This window comes from Aotus nancymaae, unplaced genomic scaffold, assembly GCF_030222135.1.
Source record: "Aotus nancymaae isolate 86718 unplaced genomic scaffold, 86718_ANA_hifiasm-v0.15.2.pri h1tg000019l, whole genome shotgun sequence".
NCBI classification, from domain to species: domain Eukaryota; kingdom Metazoa; phylum Chordata; class Mammalia; order Primates; family Aotidae; genus Aotus; species Aotus nancymaae.
In genome coordinates this window covers 26,524,310-26,547,411 of record NW_026988431.1, presented here as the reverse complement: position 1 = coordinate 26,547,411, position 23,102 = coordinate 26,524,310, and the positions used below count along the sequence as shown (strand labels likewise).

General features: G+C 38.9%; 1 protein-coding gene across 6 annotated transcripts in view; it reads right to left on the bottom strand.

Annotated features, from left to right (window-relative positions):
• The window catches only part of NEK11 (NIMA related kinase 11), a 313,205-nt gene that overhangs the window by 174,962 nt on the left and 115,141 nt on the right, over nucleotides 1-23,102 (bottom strand). For all 6 annotated transcript variants that reach the window (XM_064378689.1, XM_064378693.1, XM_064378690.1 and 3 more), the window contains 4 exons: nucleotides 10,713-10,862; nucleotides 10,541-10,619; nucleotides 8,120-8,205; nucleotides 1,095-1,214 (listed from right to left, as the gene is read on the bottom strand). In XM_064378689.1, the coding sequence (XP_064234759.1) occupies nucleotides 1,095-1,214; nucleotides 8,120-8,205; nucleotides 10,541-10,619; nucleotides 10,713-10,862 (435 nt within the window). The remainder of the gene's footprint in view (nucleotides 1-1,094; nucleotides 1,215-8,119; nucleotides 8,206-10,540; nucleotides 10,620-10,712; nucleotides 10,863-23,102) is intronic.

Here is a 23,102-nt window from a genome sequence, read left to right as displayed (position 1 = left end):
CTTTGACCAATATTTCCCCATTCATGGCCCCCTGTCCCTAGTAACCACCATTCTACTCTCTTCTTTTGTGAATTCAACTTTTTAAGATTCTACATGTAAGTGATATCATGCAGTATCTGTCTTTCTATGCCTGGCTTATGTCTCTTAACATAATGTCCTCCAGGTTCAGCCATGTTGTTGCAAATGATAGGATTCCCTTCTTAAGGCTAAATAGTACTCCATTGTGTGTATTTATACCACATTTTATTTATCCCCTTATCTGTTGATGGATATGTAGGTTGATTCCATGTCTTGGCTACTGTGAATAATTCTGCAATGAACATTGGAGTGTAAGTTTCTTTTCAACATACTGATTTCATTTTCTTTGGATATAAATCCAATATAGGATTGCTGGATCATATGGTAGTTCTATTTTTAATTTTTAGAGGAATCGTCATGCTATTTTTCCATAATGGCTATACTGATTTACATTCTCACCACTCCTGTACAAGGGTTCCCTTTTCTGTACATCCTGGTGAACACTTGAAATTTCACTTTTTCATGTAAATACTCTAATTACTAGTGATATTTCCCACCAGCAGCACTGCCCTGAGCGTAGACTTTTCTAAATGCTTCACTTGATAGAAAAGAGCTCTGTTTCCAGTCTACTTTTTCCAAAAGCTAACAATTTCCTGCCAACAAAGTCTCCTTCCTATAAATATGTGAGGTCTCCTGGTAGAAGGTACACAGCAAGAACCTAGGAAACCCGGGTAAAACAGTGATGCCTCCTTTTCATCTTCCTGCTGGGGTATGTACAGAAGCTGTCATCAACAATGAGGTTTCATTTGGAAACTGACTCTATTTTCATCATTAATAACCTCCCAAATAGTTCATCTTTCCCTTCACACAAGACTGAAAGCCTGATATTAATAGCACCTGATATTCAATCTGTGGCTCAATATTCATCTTGGAGTGAATGAACAAATGAATAAACACATAAATACATAAACATATGCACTGATGTTTCTTGTTCTGATTTTTGCTTTTCTTTGTAAATTCCCTGAGAGCCCTGAGAAGTAGTCCAGGGCGTGAGTGCCTAAAGGAAAGGTGCTTACTTCAGCTTCCTGGCATCCTCATCAGCCACCTGGAGCTTCCTCAGCCGCATCCTTTCTCTTGGTGTCATTTTCTGTACTTCTGACAGCGCCCTCAGAGTCTGCAGGTGGATCCTTTTTTGCCTATAAATAACAAAGATTCCCCTCATACAACTCATTCCAAATATGTTCAGAGAAATTAAACAAATATTTTATAAAAGTATCACTACACTACTGGGAGCAAAAGCATCTTGAGACAGGCCAGGCAAAAACTAATAAGCTTTGGGTACGTAATGAGCCAACCAGGACTACAGTTAATAAGCAGAATTTTTCAAATTGGATTTTTGTTCAAAAGCAAATTATTTACTTTCCAAATTCCTGCTCATTTCTTTGCCAATGACTAGTTTTCATAATGTAAAACAAATTAGGATCTTAGCCTTTAAAGAGTAAGTAGAATGGCACAGTAATTCCACCATGTGGATAAAACACACACTCTTTAGAGTTAGGCAGGGTTTGAATCCCACCTCCACCACTCATTAGCTCTGTGGCCTTCGGCAAGTAACTGAACCTGCCTGAATCTCAGTTTTCTCATCTGTAAAGAATGGGCTACGGTGAATATCATATGAGTTAACATATGCACAGTGTCTGGCACATAAAAAGAATTCCAAAATACTAGTATTATAATAGCTAAATCTTATTTTTTTATTTTTTAACTTTTATTTAAAGTTCAGGGTTGCATGTGCAGGTTTGCGATATAGGTAAACCTGAGTCATAGGGGTTTGTTACACAGATTATTTTGTCACCCACATATTAAGCCTAGTACCCATTGGTTATTTTTCTTGATCCTCTCCCTCCTCCAACCCTTCACCCTCTGAAAATTCTGTGTCTGTTGTTCCCCTCTATGTATCCATGGTTCTTATCATTTAGCTCCCACTTATAAGTGAGAATATGTGTTATTTGGTTTCCTGGTCATGTGTTACTTTGCTAATAATGGCCTGTAGCTCTATGTTGCTGCAAAGGACATGATCGTGTTATTTTTATGGCTGTGTAGTATCCATGGTGTATATGTACCACATTTTCTTCATCTAGTCTATCACTGATGGGCATTTAGGTTGATGATATGTCTTTGTTATTGTGCACAATGCTGGAATGAACGTAAGCATATATGCGTCTTTATGACAGAATGATTTATATACCTTTAGGTATATATCTAGTAATGGAATTGCTGGGTCAAATGATATTTTTGTTTTTAGGTCTTTAAGGAATTGCCACACTGTTTTCCACAATGGTTGAACTAATTTATACTACCAACAATGGTGTATGAATGTTGCTTTTTCTCTGAAATCTCACCAGCATCTAATTTTTTACTTTTTTTTTTTTTTTCCGAGACAGAGTGTCTGTCACCAGGATGGAGTGCAGTGGTGTGATCTTGGCTCACTGCAACCTCTGCCTCCTGGGTTCAAGTGATTCTCCTGCCTCAGCCTCCCGGGTGGCTGGGACTACAGGTGCACGCCACCACACCCTGCTAATTTTTGTATTTTTAGTAGAGATGAGGTTTCACCATGTTGGCCAGGATGGTCTTGATCTCTTGACCTCATGATCCACCATTCTGACAGATGTGAAGGTTTCTGAAAACTTGCCCTATGAATCTGGGTGTTCCTGTATACTGGGTGCTTGCATATTTAGGATAGTTAGATCTTCTTGTTAAATTGAACCCTTTATCATTATGTAATGCCCTTCTTTATATTTTTTGATTATTATTGGTATAAAGTCTGTTTGGTCTGAAATTAGAATAGCAATCTCTGCTTTTTCCTATTTTCCATTTGCTTGGTAGATTTTTTTTCATCCCTTTACTTTGAGCCTTTGTGTCTCCTTGCATGTGAGATGCATCTCTTGAAGACAGCATACGGTTGGGCCTTGCTTCTTTATCCAAATTGACGCTGTGCCTTTTAATTGTGGCATTTGGTCTGTTTACATTCGAGGTTAGTATTGATATGTGTGGATTTAATCCTGTCATCATGAAGTTATCTGGTTATTTTGCAGACTTGTTTGTATGGTTGTTCTTTTCTTTCCATATTTAGTGCTTCCTTCAGGAGGACTTATAAGGCAGGTCTGGTGGTAACAAATTCCCTCAGTATTTGCTTGTCTGAAAAGGATCTTATTTCTCCTTCACTCATGAAGCTTAGTTTGGCTAGATATGAAATTCTTGGTTGGAATTTCTTTTCTTTAAGAATATTGAATACTGGCCCCCAATCTCTTCTGGCTTGTAGGGTTTCAGCTGGGAGATCCACTGTTAGTTTGATTGGCTTCCGTTTGTATGTGACCTGACCTTTCTCTCCAGCTGCCTTTAACATTTTTTCTTTCATTTTGACCTAGGAAAACCTGATGCTTATGTGTCCTGGGGATGATCTTGTGAAGTATCATAATGATGCTCTCTGCATTTTCTGATTTGAGTGTTGGCCTCTTTAGCTAGGTTGGGGGAGTTCTCATGGATGATATTTCTGTGTTTCTATGTAACATATTTCTATGTTTTTTAAGTTGCTTCCACTTTCCATACTTCTTTCAGGGACATGATTTAATCTCTTTACATAATCCCGTATTTCTCACAGGTTTTGTTCATTCATTTTTCTCTTTTCTTCCTATGTAATTTCAGAAAACTATTCTTCAAGCTCTGAGATTCTTTCTTCAGCTAGGTTCATTCTGATACTAATACTTGAGATTGCATTTTTTCGTTATTTTGAGATGGAGTCTCACTCCATCATCCTGGCTGGAGTACAATGGCACTATCTCAGCTCACTGCAACCTCCACTTCCCAGGTTCAAACGATTCTCCTGCCTCAGCCTCCCTGGTAACTGGGATTACAGGCACATATCACTACACCTGGCTAAGTTTTGTATTTTTAGTAGAGATGGGTTTTCACCATGTTGGCCAGGCTGGTCTTGAACTCCTGACCTCAAATGATTCACCCACCTCAGCCTCCCAAAGTGCTGGGATTACAGGCTTGAGCCACCTTGTCTGGCCTGAAATTCTTGTAGTGTGTTTTTTAGCTCAATCAGGTCAGTTACATTCTTTTCTATACTGGCTATTTTGTCTGTCAGCTCCTATATCATTTTATTATGTTTCTTAGCTTCCTTGGATTGTGTTTCAATGTGCTCCTGCATCTCAATGATCTTCATTCCTATTAATATTCAGAATTCGATTTCTGTCATTTCTGCCTTCTCGGTCAGGTTCAGAACCCTTGCTAGAGAGGTACTGTGGTCATTTAGAGGAAAGAAGGCAGTCTGGCTTTTTGAGTTCTCAAAGTTCTTGCACTGGTTCTTTCTCATCTTTATGGGCGGAAGTTCCTTCAATCTTTGAAGTTGCTATCCTCTGGATTTTCTTTCCTTTTATTCTATTTGATAACTTTGAGGGTTTGATTGTGGTATAAGGTGGATTCAGTAGACTGGCTTTGCTTCCGGAAAATTTTAGGCAGCCAGCACTCAGATCCCAACTGCTGGATTGTGCTCTAACTCTGGGGGACTTGTAATGGGTCCAACTTTGCTCTCTGCCTCCTCAAGGTTGTCAACTCATTGCACTGGGTTGGAGGTAGGGGGGAGTGTGCTCCTGGACAGCTGGTAACTACACTCTGATGGGTGATGCCAGCCAAAGCATTTTGTAGGATGGTAGCAGCAGGATCCATCCTTGTTTGCACATGCCAGCAGCAGCAGCAGCGGCAGTGGCAGTGGCAGTGTGGAGGGGTGTACATTTGTCAGCTGTAGATGGGTGATAGCAGGTGTCAGGGTGCCTGTCTCCCTGTGGGCATTCACAGCAGCAGCAGAGGCAGAATGGCTCAGGGAGTCAGAGCCCTCCACCGGCAACTGTGCATGTGGTCCTGCTGGTGGCGCTGTTAGCACAGGGGTTCAGTGCTGGTGGGCATAGGTCTGTGTGCAACCTCTGTGCATGCTGACATAGGTAGGGGTGGCTGCTCAGGGCAGGGAAGGGTCCACTGTTCTCTGTATCTAGTTTCACTCCAACAGCATTGTTGATGCAGGGGCAGGGTGCTGGCAGGGCCAGGGCTGGCTATCTCTGTGCCCGCCAAGGCTCCCACTGCAATGGTGGTATGACAGGGGAGGTAGGGAGGGATACACTCCTACAAGCGACAGTAGCAGGGCAGTGTGCATACATATGCATGCTGGCAGGGCACGAAAGTAAAAATCTGCCCATGTATGTATGCGCCAGAAAAGCGAAGTGGGGAGGCGGGTGGCTGTGGGCCTGGGGAAGCTGCAGTTAAAGGAGGAAGTGGGCCTCCCCACTGGATCTCTCCTCCAGCCAGACATGATTCATCAGCAGTACAGGAGCTATGATGTGGACCCCCAGGGCACCCGCAGCTGCACTGCAAGCAGGTGTGGCCAGGCTGGGCCTCAGGAGAGGCCAGAAGATTCAGGGAACTCAGGTCAGACCAGCTCCCTCTGATGGACAAGACTGCCCTGCAGAGTTCAGGTCTGACAGTTCCCCTGGATCTAAAGTCTCCCATGGGAGCAGGTCAAGCCTAGGGGGATGGTCTCCCTGGGCGTGCTCTGCTGCAGACACTCTCACGCCAAACCCTCTGGGCTCCACACTGGCTGGCATGGTGCCCCTATCACTTCTCTAAGCAGCTCTCCCTACCAACTCAAGTGTCCCTGGTGGTCAAGGGGTCTCCTCCAGCTGGGATTTCAGAGCTTAATACGGTAAGGTATTTTTGTTGCAGCATGGTGCAGTAGTTAATTGCACAGATTAATAACACCCTCTAGGTTCAAATCCTAGATCCCAAGAATATACAAGCTTTTTCCCACCTCCCAGCCTGTAATGGACAATGTCTACACCCCCAGGGCCAGCACAAGGTTTAGGCGAGTGAGATACCTCAGGTGCAAAATCTAAGGGGGCACCGAAAAATTCAGTAACCAAGATAATTTTCATGAGCATTATTTTTAAAAATCAAAAAGCTATAAAGAATACAATAACAAAACTTTAAAGACAGGATCCAACCCTGAACTTACACAATTCTACCTCACTTGCCTCACCCTGCTGGATCCTGTCTTTAAACTTTGAATATTTTGTTACCAGGGATTTTAAGCATTAATTTGGAGTTTTAAAATACTGCATTAAAATTTGATCTTGATTATAAGTGTTTGGTGTCCCCTTGAAATTTTGCCACAGGGTCAAGTGCCTCACTTGCCTCATCCTGGTCCCAGCAGATCCCTGTGAATACCTTTTGACTACAGCCTCACAGCCTTTTCAGTGTTTTTGATTCCAACAACCAGTACATAAACCTCTTTCAATGTATGATTAATGTAAGCATGTTTCTTTAACTGAGAGGCTAAATAATAACATTGGCTAACATTTTAGCAGGTAATGACCCCATGCTTACAAGCACTTTACATGAATTAACTTATTTAAACGCAGAGCAATTTTATGAAGTAGATACATTTATTTTTATAGTCATAGAGAGGTTAAGAAACTTGTCCAAAGTAATGTAGAGTATTACCCGGGAGCTAGAATTTGAATTGAAAGAGTGTTATTAATCTGTGCAGTTAACCACTACATCATGCTGCAGCAAAAACATCTACTATATTAAGCCTGGAATAGAAGACATAGTCAATAAAATTTAGCATGAAGGAGAGGGGCAAGATGGCCGACTAGAGGCAGCCAGGTGGACAGGGATGACGGGCGCACTCCTAAAGCTCTTCAGAGGGAAGGCACATTGAAAGAATTCCAACCACATTCTCAATGGCATTTGCTTCTCTTCCTGACTTGGTTAGGGCCCAATACTCTAGAACACCTCTTGCACTCAGCTCTTTCCTTGACAAACACTATGAGAAAATTGTAATGACTTCTGGGGACAGTTCTAATACCTCTCTAATACCAGCCAGACAACAGACTCCAGAGGACATGCAATTTTCAGGAATATGCATCTCTTATTTCGTCAGACCAGTGGATCTCCTTGAAACATAGTCAGAGATCTCGAAAATAGCAGTGACTATCTGAAATCAATATTTCATAATGTAAAATGCCCTCCAAACAACTGGATTCTAGAATGCCATTAATTGTAAACAGTGTCAGTTTTATAACTGCAGTACAAAATGAGAGCTAAAGCTAGTCCAGTATTTTTTTAAATACCTACTACTCTCACATCTCTAGTTAATAAAATTGGAAATTTCAACCTTTCTTGAAATAGCAGATAATAAACGAAACAAACAAGGTTATTAGGAACATGCCTAAAAATTTACCCCCTGTGGTACATAGCGGATCTTAACTGGAAATCATGCAAATTTCCTCAGTTTGAAAGTGAAGATGGAAAGCAAACGTGGAGCTGAGAAGCATTGGACTGGGTGTTGGAGGAATATATTTGTGCCAGGTCAGCCTATTGAAGCCTTCTGTTTTCACGCCACTGTACTGCACACCTCTTGTACACCATAGTTGTACAAGACTGTACAAGTACGCAAAAACCCAAAATATAAGAACCTAGCACTCTGGGTTCTTGCAAGTGATAGAACAAAACTTTTGAATGAGGTAGGAGAGAGAAATGAGATCAGAAAATAGTTATAGTTCTTTGGGAAATATATTGTTTAGTTCTTTTGTGAGGGAATGTATATTTCAAGAAAGTGAATTTCGGCTTATTTTCAATTGTCCCAGGACTCCACAATGTTCTCTTTTCAGTAGACACTCTGCCAGCTCACATTAAACAAACAACATGTGAAAGCCATTTATGGTTATTATAGAAGGATCATTAGCATAAGTGTTACTAAATATTTGAGATATTAACATCTCTATATCCTTGCAAGGCAACTGCAGGGCTACCCTGCAGATCTGTAAGCTCTGCAGTGGTTTAAACTTTTATGATTTCAATTTGCTACCACCTGGGGTAAAGGGCTTTGGAACAACAAGTTCCTGAAGCTCCTTAATTCCTTGGCAAGACTTAAGTGAATTCTAGGATGCTCCATGCAGTCAGTTTAGCGCTAATAGATTTTTAAAGACATATGCATTTAACATTTACACTCGATGGGCTTTTTAAAAACAAAGCAATTACTTACATGGCATTAATTATATGAGCAGCCTCCTTCTGACAATCCAAATTCTTGTCCTCCAGAGTCATTTCTGAATATCTACACATTAGGTGCTGAAAAAAAAGATCAACAACCCAGACATACCTTAAAGGCTCCTCTTTAGGGATGAAAGGGAATAAATTACCAAGTATCTTTTCAGATTTGGGGTAATCTTGACCATGGCAGGAAGCCTGAGAACAAAGCATGCTATTTTTCCCTGAGTTACAAATATTACATGGTAGCTTTTTCCAAGAAGATCCTGCAGGGTCAGACTCCCGCCTGTCTCTCCAGCTTCATGGTGCACTGCTTGTTCACTCACTCCCTTTTGCCAGTCACGGGCAGGCCTACCTTCAGCTACAGGAAGACACAAGCTTTTTCCAGCCTCCCAGCCTAAGGAGGATAGTGTCTACACTCCCAGGCCTAGTGCAAGGTTTAGGCCAGTAAAATACCTCAGGCTCAAAATCTAAAAGGGCACCAAAAAACTCAGTAACCAAGATAAACAACTTTAGTAAACATTATTTTTAAAAATCAAAATTATTGTCAGTAAGAATAAAGATTACAATAGCAAAACTTTAAAGACAGGATCCAACCCTAAACTTACACAATTCTACCTCACTCACCTCACCCTAATCCTGGCCCTGCTGGATCTTGTCTTTAAACTTTTAATATTTTGTTACCAGGGGTTTTAAGCATTAATTTGGATTTTTAAAATATTGCATTAAGTATTACTTATCAGCTAGGCACAGTGGCTCACGCCTGTAATCCCAGCACTTTGGGAGGCTGAGGCAGGCGGATCACCTGAGACCAGGAGTTCGAGACCAGCCTGACCAACATGGAGAAATCTTGTCTTTACTAAAAATACCAAATTAGCTGGGCATGATGATGCATGCCTGTAATCCCAGCTACTCGGGAAGCTAAGGCAGGAGAATCACTTGATCCCAGGAGGTAGAGGTTGTAGTGAGCCGAGATCGCTCCATTGCACTCCAGGCTGGGCAACAAGAGCGAAGAAACTCCATCTCCAAAAAAAAAAAATATATATATATATATATATACACACACACACACACACACACATATATATATATATAAACTTATCTTGATTATGAGTTTTTAGTGTCCCCTTAAATTTTGCCCCAGAGTCAAGGGCCTCACTTGCCTCAGCCTGGTCCCAGCAGATCCCTGTGAATACCTTTTGATCTGTTTTTGGAATGCTCACAGCCTCTTCAGCGTGTTTTTGATCCCCACAACCAGAATATGAGGCAATTTTTCAGAGGACACCTGCAGGCTCTACTGGCGCCCACTTTGCCTGCACATAAGGAGAGCTGCGAGTACCAGGAAACTTCAGCCTGCCTCTCTCTCCCGTCCTGCCTTCCCCATGACTGCATGGGCATCCCTGAGAGCATATGCTTGCATAAGAACCCTCCCATCTGTATCTACCTCCAAGGCACAACATAATCAGGACCTTTGTGCCAGCTATTCCCTGTGATTCGAACACTGTTTCTGAGACTCTTAACATGGCTGGTTGCTTCCCATTGGCTCGCTGGTAAAGAACTGTCACCTACTCCTTTGACCACCAAAGCCCTTCCTTTCTCCCTATTTTTACAGTATCCTGTTTTGTTCAAAAGGACAGGAAACGTATCTGTTCCTTTCATTTGGGCATTCCCTGGTGTCAGCGCAGTGCCCAGCAGTTAACTAATAAGTACACATCATTTATCACCTCTGCTTCCTTTGCATTTGGAACATGTCCCACTGATGAAAAGGTATGCATAGTGTTTAAGGAGGATGACCATTTTGTGGTTCCTCTTAAAGGTATGTATAAAATTAGAGGAAACTTGCCTCAGGGATTTGTATTGTAAAACCCTAAGAAGTTAAAAGCAAAAAACAAAATAACAAAAGCCCTCTAAAGAGGGTACCATTTGCTGCTTTCTTAATACCTGAGACATAGCCTCTATATCAAATTTCCTAATTTACAAGAAAACAAAATAAACTTAGCTAATCATTAAAAAGTATTATAGAGATATATAATAAAGGATTGGAATTATAAATGCTCAATGATAATCCTAGATTTTAGTATTCTCTGTTAGTACAGTCTTGTCTTTGCAGGGATATAGCTACAAAGAGTTCAGGTAAGATCTGTCAACAGAGCTCCAAAGGGTGGATGTTGAGTTTTGGCAGAAAAATCAGAACCCTAATTTCTCATTTTCAGTGGCGCTGGGGAATGGAAGTTCACACACACCTTGTTTTGCAGAGAGATTGTCCTGACTACTATTTTCCTCAGCTTCTTTTTAATCTTTTTCCTCCCTTCTGGTTGATTCTTACTGCATCTTATCCCCAGTGCACATCTTCAAGTCATGGAATGTGTATATAAATGCTAATACCTGTTTTCCGAATCCCTTTCATTTTAAATACCTGTAGCTGCTCATCAATGTAAGGGATTTTTAAAATTTCGATAGCAGATGGTCTTAATGAAGGATTCTTGTTTAACATGCTGTAATGTTTAAAAAGAAAATTAGTTTTCAAATGAACTAAAATATAACTACAATTTTAAATTATTTCTGTGACAACATATTTATTTGCATACCTTTCCATGATGGCATTTAGTTCTTGTGGATATCTCTCCGGGAGAGAAGGTGTGTCACCTTCAACAATTTTTAAAACAATGGACAAGAAATTGGAGCCAGCAAATGCATGATTCATGCAGCACATCTCATATAAAATGCATGCCAGTGACCTGAAGACAAAGTCAAAGAATTTAAATAAGGAACAAATATCCTATTTTAAATTTTTTCATCATACAAAACCCCAGATGTGTTGGGGCACTGGCTGTGAGGCACAAACATACAATCAGTAATTGACTTAAAAACTGCAGTTTCAAATTTTTTTTCCATTTAAATGTTGATCAAAAAACAAACCAAAAAAGTGAAAGAATAAAGCACAAAAGTAAGTCTGAAAGACAGTTTTTTTATCAAAGAATAAACAGACCAAGAGTTAATATGCTTGCACATAGTAAGGATTCTAAGTATTTGATCAATGTAAGGATTTTTTAATTAGCCTCTAATAAATAAAATGCAGCTAAATATAATCTTCCTAAGGCATTTTGATGATTTTATATATGGAAAATTTAATTTTAATAGCCTAATCTTCCCTCTAATGTGTATCCAAGCATTTTGAACAGGAAGTTGGCATTATTTATTATTCTCTGAATATAATCCATTTGCAAGTGGAGTGGAAGAGCAGCTACTTGAAGCTCACATTAAAATGTATAATTCTCCCATGGTGAGTATGAAACAGAATATTAAAATTCTAGATAAGTCCAACACTGATTTGGATTAACCATGCAAATCAATAACCTCTAAACCAGCAGGAAAATATTTTAAATAACTCTACATCATAAAAAAAACTGAAAGGGAAATTCCTGTCTGAACTTAAAGTATTAAGAAATAATGGCACTTCTCCTGAATAATGAATTATTTTTATCTTATGGACATCATGAATTATGTAACTGTCCAGGTTTTTCTTTTCATGTTAGTCACTTGAAAGATGAGAAATAAACTCGCGACTGACCTTGTGTAAGTTATATTTTATGTAACTTTTAACAATGTCCTTAATATAACAAAGGACAGACATAAATAAATACACTAATAATATCATTGAACTATTTTGTGGGTGCTCATGAAAATCTGCATTTGTAAGAGAATTCTGGATATATACACTGAGAATATTTCTGTTCCAGTAAATAATAACACTAAAAATTGCTAGCTGAGCATATTAGTACTTTATGTTTTATAAAGCATTTACAATATCTCAACAGTCCCCTCATAACTTCCCAGTGAAACAGAGCCCATGTAATATTTTTCCCACTTTATAGATTAAAAATTGGCTCAGAAAAGTTAAATGATTTCACCAAGTTCACACAGGTAGTAAATGGTAGAAATGACTTTTGAATTAAGTCATTTATCTTTCCAAATTCTAGACTATTTTCATTTAAAAATGCCAGGAAGGAGGAGGAGATGTTAGAAGAAAAGTCATGAAATCAACTAGAATACCAATACCAACATAAATATTAAAAATAATGAAAACTATTTGAAAATCTAAGACTATTAAATGCCATCTGGTTAGATTTCTATACCCAGAAAAAAAATTCCTTCAAATTAAGATGAAATAAAGATGTTTTTAGCCAAGCAAAAACAGAGAATTCATTATCATCAGAAAAACATTTCTTAAATCCTAGACATAGATCTTTCTAACAGAAGAAAAATGATCTCAGACAAAAACTAGGAGTACAAGAAGAAATAAAGAGCACCAAAGAAGTAATTTTGTGAATATGCATAAATGAATATTCACTCTACAAAATAAAATTAACAATATCTGTGGTGTTTAAAAATTATGTGGAATAAAAATTCATGACAAAAATAAGGCAAATGACATAAGAGGGAAAATATTCCAATGAAAAACTAAATTATCAGACTAGAAAAAAATGTGTATTCTGCTCACAAAACAAACTTTAAATAAAGGAACACAGAAAGGTTGATAGAAAAACCATACAAACACCAAAATGGCAAGAAACACTACTAAGATGGTGGATCAATAAAGCAATCAAACCACCAGGAACATAAAACAATTCTAAATCTGTATACACCCAATAGTGTGTGTGTGTGTGTGTGTGTGTGTGTGAAGCAAGAACTGACAGAATTAAAAAATCAATAAGGATAGAAAAAATCTACATGATGACAAAATTGACATAATTGACAAGTTGATGTAAATGCAACCAACAATAACAGAATTCAATTTTTTTTTAAGGACACATGGAACATTTACCAAAACTGACAATACACAGGACCATAAAGCAAGCCTCAACAGATTTTAAGGAATGAAATCTTCAAAGCCTAACCACAGTAAATTTATGCTAGACATGAATAACAGAATGATAGAGAAAAAGAGAAAATTTAAAAACTATGAAATTTCCAACTGCTTGAAACCTAAGAAATACATACCTAAATAATCCTTAAGTCAAACAAAAAATCAGAAAACATTTTTAACATAATGCTAGTAAAGATACATAATATCAATACATTGAATGTGGTTAAGGTGCTTATAGTAAAATTTAAAGTACTAAATGTATATATTAGTAAAGAAAAATAGCTTAAAATTTATCATATAAGTCAACTTGAGAAGCTAAAAAAAAACAGCAAATCACACCAAAGAAAATTTAAGAAAATAAATTTTAAAAGAGAAGAAATTAATGCAATAGAAATAAACAAAAACAAAATCAGCGAAGACTAATAAATTTAATAGAGCTCTAGCAAGGCTGATCAAGAAAATAAGAAAAAAAACACAGATTAATAATAACACAAATAGAAAACGGTACCACACTGTAGACTCCACAGATAGTAGAAAGTATTAAGATGACATTATAAACATGTTTTTTCCAATAATATTGACAAAATGGATAAAGTCAACAGTCTTTTAAAAACACAATTTACTGACACAAGAAGAAAAAGATAATCTAAATAGTTTTTAATCTATTAAACAGAAATAATTTCTTATTTAAGATAATAAAACTCAAAGCAGAATTACCATTTGACCCAGCAATTCCATTACTTGGTGTATACTCAAAGAAATATAAATCATTCTACCATAAAGACACATGCATGCATATGTTCATTGCAGCACTATTCACAATAGCAAAGACGTGGAATCAACCTCAATGCCCATCAACGGCAGACTGGATAAAGAAAATCTGGAACACATGAACTATGGAATATTATGCAGCCATAAAAAAGAATGAGATCACGTCCTTTGCAGCAACATGGAGGCAACTAACACAAGAACAGAAAACCAAATACCACATTTTTTCACTTATAAGTGGAAGCTAAACATTGACCACACATGAACGCAAAGAAGGGAACAATAGACACTGGGGCCTACTTGAGGGTAGGAGAGGAGGAGGTTGAGGAACTCAAAAATAAAAGTAAAGAAGGCAGTTGCTGTAACAAACAATAAGCAAATAAAGGTTTAAACACAAAAAATACAGTTAATGATAATTTATTATATATTTCAAAATAGAAGATTTGGAATGTTCCCAATATAAGGAAATGATAAATGTTTGAGGCAATAAATATCTCAATAACCCAGATTCGATCATTATAGATTTTAAGTTTGTATCAAAATATCACATGTACCCCATAAACATATACAACTGTGATGTATGCATAATAATTTTAAAAATAAAAAAAACCTATGTATTATGTACTATGCTTAACACCTGGGTAATGACATAATCTGTACACCAAGCCCCTGTGACACATTACATATGTATATGTAACAAATCTGCACATGGACCCCTGAACCTAAAATGAAAGTTAAAAATTATAATTGATTGGGAGGCCAAGGTGGGTGGATCACGAGGTCAAGAGATCGAGACCATCCTGGTCAACATGGTGAAACCCCGTCTCTACTAAAGATACAAAAAATTAGCTGGGCATGGTGGCGCGTGCCTGTAATCCCAGCTACTCAGGAGGCTGAGGCAGGAGAATTGCCTGAACCCAGGAGGCGGAGGTTGCGGTGAGCCGAGATCGCGCCATTGCACTCCAGCCTGGGTAACAAGAGCGAAACTCCATCTCAAAAAAAAAAATTATAATTGAGATAGACAACAGAAGGATCCCCTTACTCCCTACCTCAGAAGTAAATATTATAAAGCAATCCTTCTAAGGACAGGAGTTATATTTTTGTTTGCTTTGTTTTTGCCTAGCAATGTATTTTCAGCACACCAACAGAGCATTATGCTTACTGGTGAAACATTGAAAGTGTATTATTTTCTTCTGAGATTAGGAAGAAAATAAGAATGTCTACTACCATCACTTCTATTCAACATTGTAATGAAGGTCCTGCCCAAAGCAATAAAGCCAGAAAAAGTAAAATTAAAAAAAAAACCTATGAAGATTAGTAAGACATGAGATTGTCATTAATCATGTCAACACGATTATATACATACAAAATTCCAAAGACTTGACAAACTGTTAGGATAAATGAGGGAACTATGCAAGACTCCTGAATATTAAACACTTCATTTCTATAAACTTGCACAAAAACACACTTAAAGTGGCCCATGAAATACGAACCAAAATTCTAGCAGGCTTTTTGGCAGGAACTGACAAACAGTTTCTAAAATTTATATGGAAATACAAAGGGACACAAATAGCCACGGCAATTAAACAAGAACAAATTTGGAAGTTTTGCCTGACCAAATATCAAGATTATAAAGTTGTATCACTTATATTATAAAGTTATATTAGCTATGAGAGTGTGGTATTGGCAAAGAAGAAAAATACATATCAACGAAACAAAATACAGGGCTAAAAAACAGATTCACCCATATTTAATCACTTGATTAATGCAAAAATAAACTGCACTGCAAGGTACAGGAAATACGGCTTTTTCAACAAATTATGCAGGGTAAATTGAATATTCATACGGAAAAAAATGTACTTGGATTCCTGTCTCAGATCATATAGTCACATACACACACAAATCAATTATAGATAGATATTACTGTGAAAGAATCAAATTGAGTAGGCTTTTCAAAGAAAACAGAAGATAGAATAAATTGAGTAGGCTTTTAAAAGAAAACCGCTGGGCGTGGTGGCTCATGCATGTAATCCCAGCACTTTGGGAGGCCGAGGCAGGTAGATCACCTAAGGTCAGGAGTTCAAGACCAGCCTGGCCAACATGACAAAACTCTGTCTCTACTAAAAATACAAATATGAGCCAGGTGTGGTGGCAGGCACCTGTAATCCCAGCTACTTGGGAGGCTGAGGCAGGAGAATCGATTGAACCTGAGAGGCAGAGGTGGTAGTGAGCCGAGATTGTGCCACTGCACTCCAGCCTGGGGGATAGAATGAGACTCTGTCTCAAAAAATAAAAAGAAAAGAAAACAGGAGAATATTTTATGATTTTGGAGTAGGCAAAGATTTCTTGAACAAGACACAAAAGGCACTAACAAAGTTATGAACGTATAAAATAAACTTCATTAAAATTACAAACTTCTATTCATAAAAAGATGCCACTAGGAGAGTGAAAAGGAAGACACATAGTATAAGAATGTATTTGCAATTCAGATATTCATCAAAGACTGGTAACCTAAATATGAATAAAATTAATTAAAACTTCTATAAATCAATAAGAAAAATGAGAGACTCCCATAGAAAAATGCACAAAAGACTTGGACACTAAATGGCCAAAAGTCATGAGAAGACGCTCAACATTTTTAGTCATCAGAAAAGTGCAAATTAAAACCATTGTGTACCACTACCTACTACACACTCATCAGAATGGCTAAAAAGAAAAGGATAGACAATACCAAGCCAGTACTTGTTATACTACGAAAAAATTTTCCTTAGGAAAACAAGAGGGGCTATATATTACTAAAAAAAAAAATCAAGTTGAACCAAACACTTTTACTTACGTAGAATATGAAAAGTATTTGTTATGAACTGCCACAATATACTTAGTTATTTCCCCATAGAAGAATCTATAATTCAAACTTCAAGAATTGTCTTCTTATACTTACAGAACAGTAGAGTTACAAGATACTATAAAGATTTGCTCATTTCAAACTCTGGTTTTATCAGTGAGAAAAACAAAGCTCAGAGAGAGGAAGTAATTTGCCCAGAAAGGTACCATGTCCGATCAGCTCGCGTTGGTACTGGTATTAGTTTTCATCCAATACTTTTTAAAGTTTTATTCTCTTTTTAAAAGTTACATTGACCACATTCTGTTATATAACCTAATGCACACTTAATAATCTGAAAACTGAAAAAAAGAAATCAAATTTGCAAGTCCAAGTGGCAGCAGGCTAGCAATCACTAGCACCTACACACTCTCTTCTGATGATTTATGCTTGCCCCACATAGGCTCAGGATCTCCTTGAGGACTAGATTAGAAGCATAACAAGCTAGACAGCCTCTCCTGGCCTGGGCATATCTGAAGGGGGGTATGGGAGCAACAACCCCTGATCCAGAACATTTTGAGCTGTGTTAGAAGCAGCTCTTAGATTTTCTCTACCAATAATACAAGTGGTAACAACAATAATGATAATAATAATTAAAATGATAGCTGGAATGTTAACAGTGTTTATTACGAGCCAAGCCCTCTTATATTTTCCTATTTTAACTCATTGACTTATCCTCACAACAATCCTAATGAGGTAGGAGCTATTATTATCATTTCCATTTTTCAGATGAGAAAACCGTAAGACTAGATAAATTGTTCAAGGTTCCATACTGAGTAGGTCATAAAGCTAGGATTGTAGCCCAGGCTATCCGGCTCTAGAGACACAGACTCTGTATGCTATCCTGCCTCTGGATCTTACACCAATCAGAGCATTTTGAATCACAAAGGACTCTCTTGACTTGGAAATCACGGCGGCTAGCCCTGATAGAGCCTTTCAGGCAAAGGCTGATTTCCCAAGCTAATTTCAGGATCTATATAGAACCATAATTCACTTTTAAAATCACTGGGGCCTTAGACAACAAGCTATGCAGGGCATTACACCATGACAAATATTGGGCACACAAACAGTGAGACCTTCTGTGGGAAAAGGAAGGCAGACAAGTTTGGCTTTTATCTTTTCATCGCTTGGATAAAAGGGCTTAGTGGTCTATTAACAGTGAATTGATCACCAAGTCTGGTTTGATGGAGATGTAACTCCACATGAGACACATTTGATGAATTTATTAAGGTTATAAAAAGATGCGGTAGCCCAGGCACAGTACCTCACACCTGTAATCCCAGTGCTTTGGGAGGCTGTGGTGGGACAATGATTTGAGGCCAGGAGTTTAAGACCAAACTGGGCAACATAGCAAGACCCAGTCCCTACAAAAAATAAAAATATATTAGCTGGGCATGGTGGTCCACACCTGTAGTCCTAGATACTCCAGAGGCTGGGGTGGGAGGATCACTTGAACTCAGAAGTTTGAGATTACAGTGAGCTATGATTGTGAAGGAATGTGTTCTCCTTCCAGGGTCCACAAGGGGGCATAGTTTTAAAGACAAGAACGCCCCAGCGCCATGCGCCCCTCCCATCTCTCTCCATTGGGGAGATTTAATCGTTTATGTTTAAATTTCAAGGGCTCGGGGAAGAAACTAAGAGTCAATCACCCCAGCAGAAGTTCTAAGGAACTCCTTTCATTGACCAGAGGAACTTGGGGCGGTGGGAATTTCTCCCAGGATAAATTCCCCTGCTCCTTCACCCACGCCAGATTTCCAGCTCTCTGGAATACCCTCCCACATAGAGGGAGCTCTCTTTCCCCTCCTGGATTTCCCTTCTGGGGTCCCCTTCCACCCAGTGTGAAAGCTGTCTTTCCTCTCCTGGATTCCATCTTTCTGGATTCTCTCACTCAGTGTGAGGGGAGTTTTCCTTCTCTGGTTTCCTCCCTCTGGGAACCCTTCTCACTAGGTGTGAGAGCAGCTTCTCTTTCTCTCATTCAGTGTGAGAGCTAGCTGTTTCTCTCTCTCTCCTTCTCCTTTTTCTCTCTCTACCTAAATAAATCACTTTTCTGCAATACTCTTGGGGTGTGGTATCCGTGGTCTCCTCTCTCATTCTTGAGAGCATGATAGACCAAGAACTTCGAGAAACATCCTCTCAGGGAAGCTCAGGGCTCCCCTGAACCTCTGAACCCCAACAATTGCACCACTGCACTCTGGCCTAGGCAACAGAGTGAGACCATCTCTAAAAATAAAAAAAGATATACAATTATCTGGCTAAACAAACTATGGAACAATTAGATCTATAGGCTAACTCAGTAATCAATTAATTCTGATATAAGACTACAGTACCCTCTGTTTTGGAAATCCTCTCAGCTACACTGTAGCATGCAGTGCAATTACCTGTTTTGCTTTGACAACTAATATTGGCTTGCACTCTAGCACATAGAGAAGAGTTCGTTTATCAGCCAGTAACTTGTAGAAACGGACCTGCTACAGTGGTCCCAGTGCACCTACCTGAAATGGTACCCCAGTAACTGAAACTTGAAAAATCTGATTACAGAAACTACCCTGACACTCAAAGGTAAAAGATTTTGGCCACCTACCATATGTATTTTTATTCTGGTGACAATATCTCTATGTACCTGTTTTTTTTTTTTTTCTAGTTTCCAACCAGACACATCTATATAGGAATCATCTCAAACTCTTCACCTCCATCGTTTTAAAATAATTTTCTCTTATCTGACTCCCAGGTCTTAAATCTGCTGATACAAAAGCAGGTTGGGGGTGGGGAAGAGCTGAAGTAACAAGTGAGACGTGTATTTTACTTAGAAGTCTATGATTTGCATTCCTTTCTTTTTCCAAAACACAGACAACTGTGAAGAGGAAGGAAATAAATCCCTGAGTGGGTGAATACAGGCAATGAAAAAGAAGGCTGGGATCAGGTGTCTGTGAAGCAAATTACCCCTGAACTTTATAAACTTGCCATCTGTCCAAGCTGAACAACCTGGCCAGAACTACTGAGAGAATTTCTGAAGCACAGGTTGATTGATAATAAGTCACAAATGTAACTCAGACTTTGTCTTGTCTTAAGGTATCTAAATTTACCCTTCAGTATCTGCCAGACTCTGCAAACAGAGGCCTGTCCCAGAGCAATGCATGACCCTGGTTGGTTAGGAAGTTTTGTTGATCTTCTGGATAATGTTTTTATTTGATGTAATTGGGGAGCATCCTTATATATTCATCTAGAAAAGAGTAATCAGTTCAATCTATGGAAAGAGTAATAGAAATGTAATACAAGAGTAGTGGGTTTTGCTTTACTGTGCATCACCCTAAATGAAAGTCTTTACTTAGGTAGAATTATTAACACAAATTCAGTCTAAATATAATGAAATGAAAATAAATATAATGAAAAACACTTGGACTGCTTGAACTAATAATCCTTAAGAAAGGATATCATATAGTAATTATTTACGAAGGACCTACTATATCTCAGAACCTCCATCAGTGTTTCCCAAACTTCAACATACATGCAAATCACTTAGGGTTTTTGTTAAAACGCTGATTCTGAGCATTTGGAGGGAAATAGTAGATACGTCAGAAGCATAATTTTTGGACCTTTCTTGAAATCACATATAAAAAAACAGAGCAGCTAGAGAACAAAACTCAAAACCCACAGATATTTATTATGATAATAATTTATAATAAAGTCAGGTGGTAAGCTGTCCCCTTGAACCTCACAGTGCAACTGAAGGAAGACAAACCACATAGCTACATGACTGGCACAGTATCAGCATCTGTGTGAGAAGCAGCAGAGGGAAGCAAGGGAGTGACTGAGGGACATGAGAACGGAAGAACCTGCAACTGTCCACAGTGGGCCAATCTAAGGATAGCAATTAAACCCAGCAGGGGTTCTGCCCAGTCCAAAAGCAGGTGAATGCAAGAATCCCCAAGACAAGGCCTAAAGCAGCTGGAGTAAAATAGTTCAGGGCTGTCCAAAATAATTTATTAAACTCATGGAAATGTTCTTCTGCAAATAATAGCCACCAGCCACATTTGGCTTCTGAGCACTGAAAATGTGGCTCATATGACTGAGAAGCTGAATTTTTAAAAGAATATTTAAAAAGAAAAGTGAATTCATTTCTTTTATCATATTATTCTAATGTACCATCATATTTTAGGGAAGATGACCCATAAAATTAGAGAAAAAACAAGGTTTGGGTGAATTTTCTCCTGTTCACACCAGCTCTTTATAATTACTTTCCTCCACAACTGAACTTTACAATGTTTCAATGAAGCTTATCAAATGTCTCTCCTCTGTAGTAGTCCCACATCCTCCATATCATAAGAATGTGGCTAATGGAGGAAAAAGATCAAACCCAGTGAGAGAAGAGGACAAGGACAGGGTGACAGAAGAGAAAAACTGGCTAAAAGTGAAAGGTTCTTTGCATCGTTAGCTATTCTTGAGGTCACAGTCATAGATTCCATGCGAACCATACAGCTTGGGAAAGGATGTGGACCGTGTTTGGACTTGGGGTAGGGAGGCAGGTTGGCAATAGAAACAATGATCAAAGCACCCTTACATTCCCAACTGTGTTCACTCAGCCACTCCATTAAGACCCAATATGGCAACAGCCGGCATTGCTCATGGGGCATAAACTGCTTCTTACTTTGACTGAATGGCTGTGCTCCAATGGCTTTCATCATTTTCTATCATCTCCAGAGGCTCTTTCATGATGGACAGAACATCAAAAGCAGTCGAATGTGCCAGGTTAATAGAAGACCTACCTATCTCCCTCCTTTAGTCTCCACCAACCTTCCCCCTCCTGTTAGTTTTCTATGGCCCAGCTGGCATCATAGTAAGACTGACTCCCCTGGTAGATTGATTGCTCTTTGCAAATATTTTTTCCCTTCCCCCATGGGGGGAATTGGCACAGGACATGCTCCAGCCAGTGGAATATGGGTAGATATGAAGTATGTCATAACTAACTGAGTGGAGGATCTAAAGGCAGGCACACACTCTTTCTATCACTGTATTGTCCACGTTAGCTCAGAGCATAGCCTGTGTCCTGGAACTGGGAAAACCCTGATCAGACCAGGACTGCAACTTGGAGCAAAAACTCAGTTAATCTGCAGTCCTCATGTAATGTGAGGAATAAATATATGAAGTAACTGAGATTTTTTGGAGTTCTTTGTTACTGCAGCAAAGCTGACTAATAATACATCATTCTCCTGCTTAATAGCCTTTAGCAGTTTCTCATACCCCAAAAGATAGAGGGCAAGGTTCTTATCATAATTTACATGGGTCATTCACCATCTGACCCCTGTCCACCTCTTCAGTCAAATCTACCAAGATTCCCCTCCTTGCTACACAATACTTTGTCCTACAGCTAATCAGAAGACCCTGAGCTTTCTCATGCTTCCAAGTCCTTTCATACCATTTCTCAGAGTCTTTCAAGAGTCAGAGGAGGTCCATGTCATTTGTAACTATTTTTAAGTTCCCAGCATATTTTGAAATAAATAAATACCATAATAAAGGTTGCAAAATTTGTGATATATCTGAAATTTTGGCATTAAATAAATCAATACCTTTAACATATATCACCTCATTTGGAGATAACTTCAAACACATACATTTGAGGCCCTTTGTGAATGAGAAGGCCCTGGCCAAATGGTTCTTCTGGCCAGCCAGTTTCTTTCCCTACACAGTTCCCTCCCTCCTATCCCAGTGAGCACCCCTCACTTTTGGTCATTGACACTGGGTCTTTTTACCTGAAATACATTTGCCAAACTCTTCTCCATCTTTCCCCATCCTGAGCAGGAATCATGGACTCTCTAAGAATGTAGCTGATGCTCTCTACCCCTATCCCCAGCTGTCAATCACTCCCCCCTTTATACATCAGAACATGTATTGCACCATAACAGTATAGAGCAATTTGTTTATATGTTTATCTTTCCCTTGAGGACAGAAACCTTCTTGTCTTCATGTCTCTTCCTTTCTGCAAATACCACCCTAGGGGCAAGAAGGAGTAGGGCTAAAGGTATGAGATATTCTGGTACACTGGCTTTCTGAGGTAGGAGAAGCCCTAATTTACAAATTTCCATGGTACAAATACCATGTTGTTTTCAATGTGACATCACTCAACACTGACTTGAGAAGAAATGTGGATAATTGGGTTTTATGAGCTGGTATGAGCTCCAGCACACCACTGAATCATGGGAGTGATAGATAAGGCTGGAGTCAGATGGTCCAGTGCTGGGGCTGACGTTGAGGTGGGAGTTGGGGGAAAGCAGGTAAAGTCAAGAGCAGTGAAAGAAGAGCTCTGAGGCACATGGAAAAGTTGCTGGTCTGGAAGTCTCAGCTGTGGTCCAGGTTCTTGGGTTTTACCCATCAAACAGACCAGCAAGTAGAGTGCCAGATTGCTTTCCTGGCACAAGCCACTTCTCTTAAGCAATTTATTGAGCCTTTGGACATGAAGAAAATGAA